Below are 16,853 nucleotides of genomic sequence, written 5' to 3' on the forward strand. Positions count from 1 at the left end.
AAAGTAATTTCATGACATGTCAGTGATAAATGATTCTGATATTGTTTGATTTCACTTCTTGTAAACAAAAACACAAATCTTTTCTTCTATTCCTTTTGGAGTCACCAAGTTGGACATTCTCCCTCTGCATTGTCTCTGTGCTTTGTCCTGCCATGATTGTTTGCAGTCTTTCTTTCTGCACTCTGATCATGTTACATTAGGCTTACGTTACCAATTCTGTAATATCCCTCATTAGATTTTCAGAGCTTTTGAACTGCCTCCATATTACAATGCAGTCCTTTTCAAATGGACTTGATCCAGGCCATATAGCAATTCTATGAGTTGAACTGCAGCATGGAGACAATGTCAGCATTGTAAACATTCAGTGGCCAAACTGCAAATACATTCACTGAAACATGACAGGAATGGTCTATGTTCAACATCTATAGTTCACTAGACCACAGTGGGTCTACTCCATCTTTACAACACTGCCATCCAACTCTAATGCTTCATTTAAAACTAGAAAACCTGATAACTGTGCCAGAAAGTGAACAATTCCCATGGTTTGGGAAACAGTAACAGACATAGACCATGGCATTAATCATCATCTTCAGTGGAGCAGAACTACCTTTGAATGATTCAGGAGAAGAGGACTTCGGGCCTGGTGTACTTGGCAGCAGTAATTCCTGCCCTTCAACTTGCAGCAGAAGTCAGGCACTAGGAAAAGTAGTACGAATGCTGTCTCCACAATACCTTCCAGATTCGTTGGAAGGACAGGTGAAGCCACATCAGTGTCGTCTCCCAGGCTGTCGTCAGAAGTGTTGATGCTCAAAGTAAAAGTTCAAATAAATTATCAAAGTACATACATGTCACCATATATGACCTGAGATTTGTTTTCTTGTGGGCATACACAGAAATCCAAGTAACAAAAAAAAATCAATGAAAGACTACACCCAACAGGATGGTCAAGCAACCAATGTGCAAAGAACAGCAAACTGCACAATAATAATAATTAAACATCAAGAACAAGAGAAGAGTCCTTGAAAGCAAGTCCATAAGTTATGGGAACAGTTCAGTTATGGGGCAAGTGAAGTTGCTCCAACTGGTTTAAGAGCTTAATGGTTGAGGGGTAATCACTATTTCTGAATCGGGTGGTGTAGGACCTGAGGCTCCTTGTTTTAAGTTACCTCTCAGTCAGCTATGTGGAGCAAACAGGTCATCTGCATGCCCAATGCCCCCCCCCCCAATCTGAGTCACGTGCCAGTTTCCCCATTGTCAAGTATTCCCCAACCTTCGAAAATAAATTACCTACTCTACTTAAATGCAGTAGATTCTGGTTAATTGGGCCATCAATTAATCAGGCAGCCGCTTATTTGGGACAACTCTAACAAAAGTAATCAAGAAATCAAATCAAGAAAATTGCCAGGATTCCCTTCATTTATTTGGGACACTCTGCCACTTAATTACGACAGGAGACTTTTGCTGAACAGGTTCTAACTAGTGTCAGTCACATGCACTTGTGTTACCATTAGACTCTACACTGTGCTTAGCACAAACAGTTTTTAAAATAGGATTGGTTGTGCACGTTTGTGTTAAAAAGTGTTTTTTCCACTGATAGTTGGTGAGAAGCAATCACCCAGACAATTTAGAACTGTTTTGCTCACTGAAGTTCAAGCATTCAAGCTCGGAAATATCAGACACACCTGAGTGAATATTAAATTATTTTACTACTTCAACAATTTAGGAACTATGAAGAACTTGAAGCCATCAAAAATCATCTTGAAAGCTGCAATGAAAATGAAGATTTGAAGGATGCAGTCATTGAAAACATTATATGAAGGGAGCCCATTACCTGCACTCATGTACAGCCAGTCAAAAGAACACCACAGCATACACTGGATGAATTCTTCCATGATAACCATCAGGAACTGATACAGTTTCACAGTACTGTATTAGCATTGGTAGCGTTCTCATTTGCCCTGTATCTTATTTAAATACATAACTGGTTACTCAGTCTGTCTTTTTTTAAAATCCCTTTTTACCAATGAACTTCAGCTAATTGGGGCAAACTTTTAAATGGGCTGAAAGGTACTGGCCCTATTGTGTCCTAATGAAGTGTAATCGACTCTACTTCTGAATGATCTAGCCCCTACAAAACCCCTTGGATCGAGAATTCTAGAGACACACCACACTCTGTGTAAAGGAATTTCTCCACATTAAATAATCACCCTTATCTTGTTCAAGACTACAAATTGATGTAAACATCTCAACAGCTACCCTGTCATGCCTCTTTAGGATTTAATGTGGCTCAGTAAGGTCACCTCTCATTCTTCTAAACTCCAAAGAGAAATCAGAATTTCTTCAATTCTGTTACTTGAGTACGCTTTATTATATCTTCTAGCAAGTTATTCATAAAGTAAATCATGAAATCCTTCTTATATTGGAAAGGAACATTCCAATCATAAACTAATAACTGACAAATGATGAAATAATTAGCATATATTATACTCCACAGCAATGCATCTCATTTTTTCATAATGAGATGTGTATGACACTGGCTATATTTCCATTTGTTACCTATATCTGATTGTCCTCAAGAAGGTGGAGTTTGAACCACATGGGGGGTGGGGAGTTTGATCCACTAACAAAGAAACATAACTGAACATTCAATACTTTGATGTGGAGAGGAACTTGGAGCATGTTGGGGGGGGGGGGGTAGGGGAATCCATGTCTGTTCTTCTAGGTTACAGTGGCAGCACTGAAGCCTTGATGAGTTACTGCGGACAGTACATACTGCTGCGATGGAGACCAATGAAGGGGAAAAAAGCTAATATTTCAGTGAAAGATAGTGGCAATTAGGCAGGCTGCTTTTTCTAAATGGTCTTGAGCCACTTGAGCTGCAAGCAAACAAGCAAATAGGAATATAACAATCGAGTCTTGATTTATGCCTTTTACATGCAGTCATGAAGTGAGTCACATCACAGAATAACTACCTCTAAAATGCTCATTTAACCACAGTATTTATGTGGAAGATCATTACATTTTCAGCCTCAGTGACCACAGGATCTTGATAACGAAGTGATGCCACCTATCTCCTGAAAGCTGAACATTGTCCTGAACTTAGGGCAAGCATTGAGAGAAAGCTGAACCAGACACTGTTAGTGTTCTATTTTAATCATACAGTACATTGTGAAGATGTTTTCAGCATGAAGATGATATTTATTCACCAAAAGAACAAACAATAGCCACTATGAACATCATCACAGGCAGCTGAATTTGTGATCCGATTTATTTCAAACCAGCAAGAGAATACTTTGAACTACCAGACAATCACATTGCCTTTAGTATCAATTCATTTCTTCTAGTAACAAATTGTAACACAAACAACTACAACAAATTAGATCCTGAGGTGGTTTCTACAGTATTTCTGCAGTTCGGTCAAAGCAAAAAAGATCAGAATCACTGTAGAATGTTACAAACACATAACACAATTATCAGCAAACAAAAGGTTACAAAAGCAGGGAATGGAACAGTGCATAGGAGTTAAGGCAAGTCAAGAGATGAATACATGGTGTGTTTTGAAAGAACAGATCAGAGCTTGGGGCACTTGAGTTTGCAGTGTTAAGCATTCCACTTGTGCACTGCTTTGCAGTTATGAATCTTCTCATCCTCCATTATCTGCAGCTAAGAAACTTTTGGTCCATCCAGCATTCCTCATCTGTAGCAACTGTTTTGTACTTGCCAAGAGCACATAAGGGAGTATCCTAGTCATCAATGCTGAATAGTATTGGATGCAGGTGACTCAATTTATACAACAGAAACTTAGCAATGCTTGATAAACTATCTGAAAAGCATCTTAAATAATCCATTAGGAATTAAGTAAATGGTGGAGTTATGGTGCAGATGGCTGATGTCTAAACATTCCAACTCATTTCTGTCAAAGCTATCTAAAAATAAATTCAGTTTTCCTGTGAATATTTTCAGAACATTCAGGGAGACCTCATTCAAAGCTATCAAAATTTGAAGGGCCTTGATAAGAGTATACGTATATGGAGAGGGAGATTCTTATGGCGTGGGAGTCCAAAACAAAGGGCACTGATTAAGAAAGTCAGCCTTTTAAGACAGAGATGAGGAGGAATTTCTTTAGCCAGAGAATGGTGAATCTGTGGAATTTGTTGCCACAGGCAGCTATTGGGGATGAGAGGGAAAATGGACCCGCCATGAGGAAATGGCAGAACACAAAAATACAACTGCAGATGCTGTGGATCAAAGAATACGTACACAATGCTGGAAGAACTCAGCGGGTCAGGCAGCATCCGTGAGAAAAGAGTAGCCAACGTTTCATTTCCCATATTTTATGTGAATAAAATATGATTTCAGGGTCCCATTCCTGATGAAGGGTCTCGGCCCGAAACATTGGCTACTCTTTTCTCATGGTGGCTGCCCGACCTGCTGAGTTCTTCCAGCATTGTGTACGTATTCTAGGAAATGGCACAGCAGACTCAATGGGCCAAATGGCCTAATTCTGCTTCTAAATCTTATGGTACACAATTATCTAATGAGTGAATTTGTAAAGTGAGATCCTTGTCCAAGAGTCCAGATGGACATCAGTTTTCTGACCCTCAAAACTAGGCACGGTACAACCAATGACCAGAGTACTCTGTAACACAAGATATTCTGCAGATGCTGGAAACCTGGAGCAACTCACACAAAATACCCCGATATTAGATTTTAGCTCAAAATGTCAACTACTCATTTCCCTCCACAGGTGCTCCTGTCCTGCTAAATTCCTCAGCATCTCGTGTACTTTGCTCAGTGCATAGAGTAATCTACCTTTTCCCCTTCATGAAATTATTCACAACTAAGTAATTTTTCTTCCAAACCTTAATAACGAAATGATCTTTTTGAAACACTTAAAGGACAAGTTAATCATCTGGAATTGAAGAGGTCTCTGTGTATCATTTCGTACCAATAAGTCATAAGAAATCCCCAACATTGACAATTTGGATTAGTACGCAAAATTAGGGCAACCTTAGACTATATCATCCAAGTTTGACTGACTTTTATTTATGTTGTGTTTCAGTTTCAGGTACTTTCTTCTCGATGAATCAATTGTATCAGGTCATATTTATGATGATTTGTATCTTCTTGTAATTCTTGTCAACTGAACATCTTTCCAGTTTTCAGGTCTCATTCAGGTTATCTACACAATGAAGTCTAGATTCACATAAAATATGGGTAGGGTTATAGTGCCTATAGAAAGTATACACCTCTCCTCCGTCCACCCCGGGAGTTTATATGTTTTATTTTTTTACAACATTGAATCACAGTGGATTTAATTTGGCTTTTTTGACACTGATCAACAGAAAAAGTCTCTTCTGTGTCAAAGTGAAAACAGGTCTCTGCAAAGTGATCCAAATTAATTACAAATATAAAAAACAAAATAATTGATTGTATAAGTATTCACCCCTCTTTAATATGATAAACCAAATCACTGGTGCAGCCAATTGGTTTTCAGAAGTGACATAATTAGTTAAATGGAGATCACCTGTGCAGTCAAGGTGTTTCAATCGATTGTAGTAAAAACACACTTGTATCTGAAAGGTTAAACTCCTGGGGGCAGGGGGAGAGTACAGTTTTGATGTTTGATCAGTGGTGGGTTCCCTTAACTTTTGGTTGGCTAGGGGTTTGTTTAATTTTATGTATTTTATTAATTTATTTTCTTCCCTTTTATTCAGCCTAGTAGTTTGAAAGGGTTAAGTTTGTAGTCTATGGCTGCAAATGGGGGGGGGGGGGGGTGAGATTGAAGGAGGAGGGTGGGAGTCTCCAGAAGTAAAGGTAGCCAAAAGAGAGGTGCATCAATGTAATAGGGGACAACAAATTGAGGAAAATGGGTGACTCGGAGGAATTTGTAGTTCTGTAGAACTCTTAATCCTTTGAAAGTGGCAGCAACATTAGAGGTAAAGGATTTCAGGCCAAAATTTTGTACAACAGATTGCTGAAAATTTGTTGCAAAGATGTTGATTGATATAGCAGTGCTAAAACGGTGGGAAAACAGGTTGTGAAAGTGGAGTGTATTACTCTGAAAGAAAGGAAGGGAGTTAGTAGGGTAGTGTATGGTATTTGGTCTGGCATGACTGTAAAGGAAATTTTGGACAATATTAAAGGTGGTCAAGTGATTGAAGCTAAGTGATTAAAATCAAGGAGGTGATTGGGATTCTCCTGTCCTACTGGTTTTCGCAGATGGCGTTCTTCCAACTAGAGTCCATCTTGGGAGCATGACTTGTCAAGTTAGAGAATATATTAGACCTCCCTTGCACTGTTATAATTGCCAGAGATTTGGACACGTTGCTGGTTTGTGTTGAGGTAAAAGAAGATGTGTGAAATGTGGAGAGGATCATGACATTAAAGCGTGTAAGGCAGCGGCACCGAAATGCAGTAACTGTGGAGGGGACCATGTAGCGGTGTTCAGAGGATGTGAGTATTTTATTAAGGCAAAGCAGGTTCAGTCTGTTAGTAACCAACAAAAAATATCATATGCTGAGGAAGTAAAGAAAGGCCTACAAGATTTAGTATTGTAAAGAATACTTGTAGTCACTTAGACTTATCAATCACTTCCTCAGACTTAGCCAGGATTGGAGAATGGGATGTTATGGCCAGGTACACACTAGGAGGTGATCACTATCCTATATTATGTAGATTTGGTAGAAATTTGATAGAAGTTGAGGAGAGGGCTGCTAAGTATAATTTTTAATTGGCCCGTTGGGATGAGTACCAGGAGAAAGCTGTGGATATAATAGAAGAGACTGATAGCGAGGGCTCCTTAGATGATTGGAATGAATCCCTCTGTTCTATAATTCATAAAGTTGCCCAGTTGACTATTCCACTACGGAATGTTCCTGAGGCTTGAGAATTAGTTTCATGGTGGAATAAAAATTGTGATACAGCAGTAAGAAACAGAAATAGGGCTTACAGGAAATTAAGTACGTACCCAGTGTTAGATAATTTTATGGAGTATAAAAAGGAGAGTAATTAAAAATGCAAAGAGGGATAGTTGGAGAAAATATTGTGGAACCCTGGGCCCTGAGACACCTACAAAGCAGCTATGAATGATCATTCACAGAATGTCAGGGATATATAGAAAACCATCTATCCCAGCTTTGTTGGAAGGAGATAGCGAAGCTGTAACCAACAAGGAAAAGGCTGATACGTTTGTAGAGGTGTTCCAAGTGTTACACAGTTCTGGAGGTGATTTGAGAAAGGAAATTATGTTAAAGGAAAGTTGGAAATTAGACAGGAGTTTGGATGATAATAGCTCCATAAATTTGTTTCTCTCCCTTCAGGAATAGCAGGAAGCTGTCCAATCAGGTTCAAACACTTCTCCTGGTACAGATGAACTGTGTTATGAATTGCTTAAGTATTTGGATGACTCTGTATTAATAGAAATGCTAGCTTTGTTTAAGTCAGTGTGGAAAGAAGGAAAATTACCAGTAGAATGGAAGCATGAGGTGGTAGTTCCAGTTTTAAAGCCAGGTAAAAACACATCCAGTCCTAGTTTGTATCAGCTCATAGCTTTAACATCAGTGCTTTGTAAATCTATGGAACAAATGGTCACCAACAGACTGATTTATTTATTTATTTATTTATTTATTTTAGAAAGTAAGGGACACTTTGCTGCCTATCAAAATGGTTTTAGAACTGGAAGATCAACAACAGAATCTGTTGCTCTTTTAGATATTAAAAATGCATTTCAAAATAAAGAAGTAATGGTAAGTGTACTTCCAGATATTGAAAGAGCATACGACTCACTATGGAAGGATGGTTTATTAATTAAACTCTGATACAGGAATGAGAGGTAGAATGTTTAATTGGATCAAAGATTTTCTTAAGGACAATTCACGTAAGAATAGATGGAACAAGCTCCAAGTCAGTTAAAATAGATAATAGTACCCCTCAAGGAAGCATCATTAGTGCAGTTCTTTTTAATGTCACGATAAACAATATCTTTGAACAGGTTGGGACAGGATTTGGCAAATCATTGTTTGCAGACAATGGTGCAATCTGGAAAAGAGGAAGAAACGTCAAGTATATATTAAAGTAGGTACAAAAGGCTTTAAGATCAATTGAAAACTGGGTAAGTAAATGGGGTTTCAGGATTTCTGCCTTTAAGTCCAAATATATGATTTTTGGCTTTAGAAGAAAGATTCCTGATTGTGAATTGTGTCTATATGATTCTCCATTAGAAAAAGTCAAGGTATTCAAGATTTTAGGTGACTGGTTTGATGAAAGACTTACTTGGAGGGTTCATATAAATGAAACAATTGGAAAGTGTGAGAAAGTTTTAAATGTTATGACAAGTATTGCTGGATGTGACTGGAGAGCAGGACGGGAATATGTACTTAATATATCTAGCTATGATTAGATCAGTTATTGATTATGGTTGTATTGCTTATGGTTCTGCTGTTACGGCAGTGCTTGAATAATCAGACACTGTGCAGTCCAAAGCACTTAGACTCTTGTGCAGCTTTTAAAACAACATCAGTCCCTGCATTATGTGTGGAGATGGGAGAAGCACCTGTACATTTAAGACGAGTTAAGTTGGGCCTGAAGTTTTGGGAAAAACTAAATGGCTTCAATTACAGCTGTCCTTCAAAATGTCTTTTGCAGGAGACGAAGTGCCAAAGTAAAATTAAAAGATATCCAATTTTAGATTTGGTTAATATCTGGGCTGTGAAATTGAAATTGATTGAGCAAGACATAACTGACCAAATTTGCTTGCCACCCATTCCTTTTTGGCTTTTGCCAGAACCAGAAGTAGACCTATTCCTCCTTTTTCAGCTTCAAGGAAGCAGAGCAATTTCAACAGCATCGATCGTAAATGAATATTTAACTAATAAATGGGTATCTTATCTGAAGATTTTTACTGATGGCTCAGTGAACCCAGTGAGCAGTATGACAGGATTTGGGATGTACGTGTTTCAATGTGGTGGAAAGAAAACTCTCAACCATGCAGGCTTATCATCTGTTTGGATTGTGCTGCTGCCTTAGAGGCTATAAAAGGGAATAAATCAAAAGCTCATCCTGACATAGTTATTGAGAATCTCTTAGTTTTGTTAAGAGGGGAGATGGGTTGTGAAGTCAGATCTACATGGATATCTGGGCATGCTGGGGTGGAGGGAAATGAAATTGTAGTCTTCCTTACAGAGCGGGCAAGTAGGAATTAGAGTACCTCTAGGCAGAGCAGAATTGAGAAGTGGGATTTTAAAAACAAAAAAGGTGTAGAGAAGAAGTGGCAGCAGGATTGGAAAAATGAATTAAAGGGAAGGCATTTCTTTTCTGGTCACCCACTAGTTAAAAAGGTCTCAACTGTTACTCTTTAAATCATAGAGATATGGTGAAATTAACAAGACTTAGGCTGGGGCATTGTGGGCTAAACTATTACTTAATGATAATAGGAAAACTTCCAACAGGATTATGTGACTGGTAGTCTAGAGACAGTTCAGCATGTTTTGCTGAGTTGTAATTGATATAAAATTGAAAGAAGCATATTGTTCAAGAGGCTGTCTGACTTAAATGTATTTTGTTTTTCTATTAAATCTTTGTTTGGCCACCAAGAGAACCACCATCTGATTGAAGAGTTTATTATTCAGTGTCTACGTGTGACTAGTTTATATTTGAGAAATTGAGTTTCTTGAAATTCTATAATTAATTATACATCCTGCGGAAGGCAGTAATATGCCTAGATGCCTCTGAACTGCCAGAAATAGGAAGTCCAACTGCTGGTGAGTCAGTATCCTGGCAAAAACTACACCATGAAGACAAAAGAACACTCCAAGCAACTCTGCAAAAAGGTTATTGAAAAGCACAAGTCAGGAGGTGGATGCAAGAAAATTTCCAAGCCACTGAATATCCCTTGGAGTACAGTAAAGTCAATCATGGATATACAGAGAGAATATGGCACAGCTGTAAATCTGCCCAGAGCAGGCCATCCTCACAAACTGAGTGATTGTGGAAGAAGGGGACTAGTGAGGGAGGCAACCAAAAGACCTATGACAACTTTGGAGGAGTTACAAGCTTCAGTGCCTGAGATGGGAGAGACTGTGCATACAACTGTTGCCTGGGTGCTACACCATGGATTGTCACCTTGTCGTGGTGGAGAAGCTTGTGTGGTCCTGAGATCGATGCCTTTTAGAGCTATGCTCCTGGTAGGGTCACCCATAGCAGTAAGGCCGAGGGTGAGGTCCCTGACAAAGAACAATCCAACCAAGACCTCAACCATGGAACAGGCAGACAAAGTTACTTCGAACTCAACGGCTATGAAGGCTGCAACAAATCCATCAGCTCCAGTCGTCGTGGTTTCCATGCCATTGGAATCAGATGGTTGATTTGCAAAGTATCGTGTGCTTCTTGGAGTACAACATCAGGTACATGTTAAACAAATACATGCACATTCGTCTTCTTTCTGTGATAGATGAAAGGAATGAAGACCATCATCCTCAACCTTGAGGGATAGCCACAACGACGACACCATTTGCAGCTTTATGGAAGAAATGCACAGGAAATCTCGGCTGGATTTTGCCTGAAGGCATGTGAGAGACTCTGCAGTCAGCCAGAAGAATGATGAAACCAAAATTGAGTTTTTTGGCCATCAGACTAAATACTATGTTTGGCAAAAGCTAACACCGCACATCATCAAAAACACACCATCTCTACCGTGGCTGCATCATGTTGTGGGGATGCTTCACTGCAACAGGCTCTGGAAGGTTGGTGAAGAAAAACTGCAATTTGGGAGAAGATTTGTTTTCCAGCAAGACGTTGACCCCAGACTACAAAGCCAAAGTTCCACAGCAATGGTTTAAAAACAAAGTTAATGTCCTGGAGTGGCCACGTCAGAGTCCAGACCTCAAACCAATTGAGAATGTGTAACTAGACTTGAAAAGGCTGTTCACTCATGATCCCTATGCAATCTTACAGAGCTTTGGCAGTTTTGTAAAGAAGGGAAAAGTTGCAGTGTCCAGATGTGCAGAGCTGATAGACACCTATCCACAGACTCAAGGCTATAATTGCTGCCAAAGCCGCATTTACTAAATACTTTAAGGGGGTGAATACTTAAGCAATTATTTTATGTTTTGTAAGTAACTTAGATCACTTTGTAGCGCTCTTTTATCATTTTGACATGAAAGTCTTTTTCTGTTGATCAGTGTCAAAAAAAAGCCAAATTAAATCCACTACGATTTAATGTTGTAAAACAATAAAACAAAAACTCCTGGGGGGGGGGGGGGGCAAATACACTTTATAGGCACTGTAACCTGCCTTGAAGGTTAGTTGCAATGTTCATATTTTTCATGCTGCTAGGCCAGAAATTATTGTTATTAAATTGAAACACAATATGCTAACTATGCTAAATTCATACCATTAGTTTGCTAACCCAGTACTATAATTTTATACTTTTGTATGGATTCATTTTTGGCTGCCCTTCAGCCCTTTATAAAATTCTGGTTCACTGCTTTCTAATAATTTGAATTTAATAGAAATCATAAGGCACCTAGAAACACAGATTAAAGCAATGCTGTGCTGGAAGTCGATGATAGAATAAATCAGTCATGGAGAAACTTACACAGGGATTAGCAATGTAGGTCACAGTTGATTAAGGTCTTATTGTGGATACAGTCAAGAGTTTGGGCAATGTGGAGAGGTGTTGGATGGAGCATATGGATGTGAGAAGTGTGGGTTCAGAAGATGTAAAAAACAAAGAAAATATAAGGAAGGAGGATGCCTCAAGCTCTTTAAAACAAGAGAAACCTGCTGTTAAACTTCCATTTAAGTGTTCCCTCAGTGTGCTGAAACCATGTCATTCTGCATTCATAAAATGCAGAATAATTCTGCATATGTGCTACCAAAATAAGTACAGCAGACCTTCTGATAACAGTGCTAATGTCAAATATGCATCATGGTGAATCCACATCTATCCAACTTCTATAAGGATAGGACAGGTGCATGGGGTGCTTGATTGCATTTAGCATTATCTTTTAAAGTTTGCAATAGAATTCTGAAACGCTGTTCAACATAAGTTCTAGGCCAATATTTCTTATTGAGCAGTAACTTTTGTTAAACCTTAGTGAATTTTGCATCGCTTTTAAGTTGCTAAATCAGTCTACACACCAGGCACATTTATTTTAAAAAATGAGACAAGTATCCTGCTGCCAAGATTTCACTGGGCTTGGGCTTCCCTACCAGCTAAGAACAGACTGCACTCTGTTATGAACTAATAAAAAAAATGAACACAAACTGTCTTTCGGCAGTCTAGAAGCTAGATTTTCCTTGGGTTGCTGGATTTCTTTTTTTTTTTAAAAATTTCCAATTAAATCTATCACTTGTTCATATTGACAAGACTGCCATTGTCACCATAAATGATAAACATGAATTATAAATTGTTTTAATCTGGGGACTCCAGAGCCTCAAGATATTGATTTATAGGGGGATTTTGGAAACTGTACAGAAAAAAGAACTGGAAACAATAAATTAGAACCAAAATATAAGATTAAAGTTGCATTTAAGAAAGACAAAAAAGTATATTTTCTATTATTTGACACATATTGAGACTTCACACTTTGATTTCATAATCTGTACAATGATGAAAACACAATGTTACAGCAAATGACCATTCACTAGCTTGCTTCCCTCTGGTTATAGTGATGTGATTACAATAGTTTTTTGGATGTCTTACTTAACCAGTATTTCAAATTTTTCAACAAGACTGAGAAGCACTCCATTTTGGCTTAATGAAACCTGTCTGTCCTTCTTAGAGCCACAGGTAGAACCAAGAGTTAACGATGGCTGAACAAAGGCATAGAAAAAAAATCAATCTTGTGTAATTGATCTGCTGCCTTGGATTCACGTGGAGAGCACATTATCTTCATCTGGAAAACACTGTCACCCTTGATATGTTTATATTTTATTCCTCAAGTTTTCACCCCCAAAATAACAAAGATTCTTCTATTTTGATTAAAAACAGTTATGTTGCTTCTTTATGTATCAACACCATACATTAAAATAAATATTACAAAAGCTTTGTATAATCAACTGTTTTTGACAAGAATGCGGCCAGATTAGAAGCACTTCTCTTTGGATGTCTACATTTATTGTGCCTTTGGGACAGTGTCATGTTCAGTTAACACTCATTTTTTTCATATAAAAAACTACCAAAATCAAAAATGAAAGTTAATCATCATTTAGTGGTTTCTTCCCAAAGTTCACTAAGAAATTCGACCTCTTACAAATGGTTTCAAACAGAGCTTCTTTACATTCACCCACCGTGTTGTGGGTATTCATCCTTACTTTCTTCCCAATTTCATGACAATGCTTTTCAGCTAAGTAGCTTAAGGCTACTTCAAGACACAGAATTAACTACAAATTTTGTTAGATAAGTGAAATGTACAACACTAATTCAATGAATATTGGTGCTATAGACAAGATGGAAAGCAGAGCAGACAAAATCAGAACACGTATTGGAACCAAGCCAGCACAGAAAACAAATAAAACATAAAAGCTTTCAATGAGATTTTATTCTTCTGTTCAGTGGGAAACCTCATTTCTAAAGCAGAATAAAGTGATGTGCAAATGCTTGGAGGAAAATGTTTCATTGAGAATTAGTTGAGTGTTGGAGAGGTCTTCCTGATATTGACTGGTAAATCTAACACGCAGCTTAAAAACACTTTGATTCAAAGCCAATGTTAAATATTAATGCACATTATACTTCCTATGCATAGAGACTACATCATTTTCAAAAATTACGTCAATGCAAAAATGTTATATAATTTTAAAACTGCATAGTGCTTATAACTTACAATAATGGTTGAAAATCAGTGGTAGAGTGTATAAATTTAGGAAAACCAATTTATTATCAAAGAATCAATTTGGTTTGCATTTCGACATTCTAATCAATTTTCAAGCAAGCAGAATCTTATCCATTTCCTATCCACTTTAGCAATAATTGCACTCATGAAGTGGTTAATCAAGCAACCTTGGGACAAGCATCATACTCCATGGTTCTTTAGCATAAGTTTCCTACAAATGGACACCAATGTAACCCTTTGTGGCAACTGAAGTTTCAGTCCTCTCCTTTTTATCTATGTACCAGGAGTAATATAGATTTACAACTAAGGTGCAGGATACTCATTTTACTACCTACAGAATGTAATATCCCACTACACCCAAAATGTAATTTTAGCATAGAAAGAAACTTATCCAGAATACATAAATCACTGTTATTGCACATTTGACAAATGTGAAGGACATAGTTTTCAAATTAACCAGCAAATACCTTTCATACTTATCACAACTGTTAAACACCAGCTGAAGCCTGTAACTACGCAATTTTAACATACTAACACAATTGTAGAAGCGCAATATATTTAAATCGGCAACAGATTCATTTAACAGAAAATCATTTCGTGTGTTATATTTATTTATATGTACCAGTTCACAGTTCCCATGTGTTTCATTCAGCCCTCTTCACTGTAAATGCAGTATCAGCATCTCTTTTGTGTAAAGCGACGTAGCTTGTGTTAACCACATAAAGCCGAGAAAACACACAACTCCACATTTAACAGATTTTAAGATACCTACATCCCGGAATTTGTTCCAGTATTTGAGCTCCTTGTCATATTGTGAGACAGTGGTCAACCATTTCTCATTATCCAGGAAACTGACAGCATTGGTCGCTTCTGGACGCCTGCTTTCAACTTCGAAGGAAGCCGCGATGAAAACACCCAGCAGAGTAGCTAGCATCTGGAAAATACAGGATTCGTACTCAAAAGGCAGCAGCAACAACAACTATCGGGGTAATTAGCTCTCCCGTCACTGATGAGGAAATAATCTTAATCTTTGCAGCTCACCTTGTTGGCTGTGCGGATAGCTCTGCTCTTTCTGAGCGAGAGGAACGAGCCAGCCTATTTGACTGGCGCTTTGTGATGGTGCAGATGGCTTTGGGAATAAGCCCAGCACATGAGACATCGATCACCGTGTATTAACACTCGATGGGGCGCCACCTCACAACCAGCGTGTGTAATTAATACGGCAACACACGGCCACTGACGTCACTTGTCCTTTTCTTTATTTTGCCTATTTCTTTAAATGTTTTTAGGTTGCAGGCTGGTTTTACCATCAATCAACAATGAGGCCGACTGCTATTGTTTCCATTATTAGAAAAAAATCCAATTTCAGTGGCATGCTGCTTCCACATCTCATCGAAATTTAGCATTATAACTTAACTATTGATATAAACACCAGTTACAAGGATATGATCCATAAAAATACAATTCCTTACATAAACAGTGAAAGAGTACAAAAGTGTAATCGATTCAGCACGAAATGCTCATTCTGCAGTCAGTATAGTCTGTTTCAAGAACTAAGCATGCTGGCCAGAGGGAAAGTTTGCAATAGAACAGATACAATTACGTTGTGCGGGGCAAACTTATCCGGTGTTCTATATTTTCCTTTCACCTAAGCGTTATTTATTCACTGGGAAGTGCACTGAAATAACTGCATACGCCATTTCATAATCTCAGATGATTAAGTAATCCTGGGCAACAGTTTAAAAGTAGAATCCCAACTTCACTACCAAAAACAAATTATTGATAAAATGCGTTGTTAAAACCCTTCGCTCTTCAGTCGTTAATGTGGTACGGTCTTGTGCAGCGTCACGTGCAGTTACGCAAGTATTTAAAGACATCTCGGTGTAAATCGACAACTCCATGTTGAAGTTCAAGCCTAATTCGTTTTTAAGCAAGAAGAAACAACGCCCTGGTATTTATTCTGTCTTCCCTTGAGGTCTATATCAAGCAAAGGTCAACTTTAATCTTCCCACAAGGACAGTCCCTCCCTCAGCCATTGCTAAATCTGTTCCTTACCGATTTCAAGACAATGTTATCCTTCAAGTGTAAAGAACTGCGCAGAGAACCGGAAATTAGGTCTCGACAAAGCTGAAACAACTGTGGCAAGGCTTATATACATTTGCAGCTCAATACAAGCCACTATATTAAAAATAACAGATATCTGCAGACACATACAGCAATTTGGACCATTTACTCAAATGTACAGAAATTTGTAAACTATCATAGCACTCCCTAAGCTCGGTAAGTACACCTCTTCCGTGTTCTATGCCCAGTCCATCTTCAGATTTATCGGTGCATGGTAACAGTCTATCTACTGATTACTTGCTCAGAAATTTGAATCCGGCTCATAAGGTTGAATAAAGCTACTGTGCATCTTTAATTCTCAGAGCCTATTTTCTTACATGACAGGGCTTACAGAAGGTTTGGACCAATCGGAGGCTTGAATAACTTATCTGTGAGTTTTTCCAATTAGGGCAGGCAATTTAAAGGATGGCAAGCTGGCAAAGGAGTAGTTTCCTGACAAGATTCTTGTTCCTACTCCAGGGCCCAAAGCCTGTAATCATGGAACTTAGAATAGTGCAATACAAGAACAGACCCTTTGGCCCACCATGTGTCTACTGATCATGATGCCAGTCCAAACAAATCCTGTGCCTACATTTGATCCAAAATCCTGACTGGTTCTGTGTTTTTCTAAATGTTTCTTAAGCATTGCTGTTGTATCTGCTTCTACTTCCTCCCCTAAAATTGCACTCATTGGCACGTACCCACACTCTGCTTAAAGAAAGTGTACTCAAATCTCCATTAAATTTCCTCCCTCTCACTTAAATCTCCAGTAATTGCTATCTCCAACCCAACAAGACTCTGACTATCTACTCTAACTATGCCTCATAATTTTATATATTGTTATCACGTTAACCCCCCCCCCCAACCCCACAGCCTCTGACATTCCAGAGAAAACAATCCAGGTTTGTCAAAGCT

The 16,853-nt window shown here is 38.3% G+C and overlaps 1 protein-coding gene across 3 annotated transcripts in view; it reads right to left on the reverse strand.

The window, feature by feature from the left end:
* Nucleotides 1-15,419, reverse strand: part of LOC132405510 (testican-1-like) — a 486,455-nt gene extending 471,036 nt beyond the window's left edge. For 2 of the 3 annotated variants that reach the window (XM_059990381.1, XM_059990379.1), the window contains exons 1-2: nt 14,877-15,419; nt 14,608-14,769 (exon numbers count right to left, since the gene is read on the reverse strand). In XM_059990381.1, coding sequence (XP_059846364.1) covers nt 14,608-14,769 — 162 coding nt within the window. In that variant the 5' untranslated portion in view covers nt 14,877-15,419. The remainder of the gene's footprint in view (nt 1-14,607; nt 14,770-14,876) is intronic. The other variant, XM_059990380.1, reaches the window with a different exon arrangement.
* Nucleotides 15,420-16,853: the final 1,434 nt, after the last annotated feature.

This window comes from Hypanus sabinus, chromosome 15 (assembly GCF_030144855.1).
Source record: "Hypanus sabinus isolate sHypSab1 chromosome 15, sHypSab1.hap1, whole genome shotgun sequence".
Lineage (NCBI taxonomy): Eukaryota > Metazoa > Chordata > Chondrichthyes > Myliobatiformes > Dasyatidae > Hypanus > Hypanus sabinus.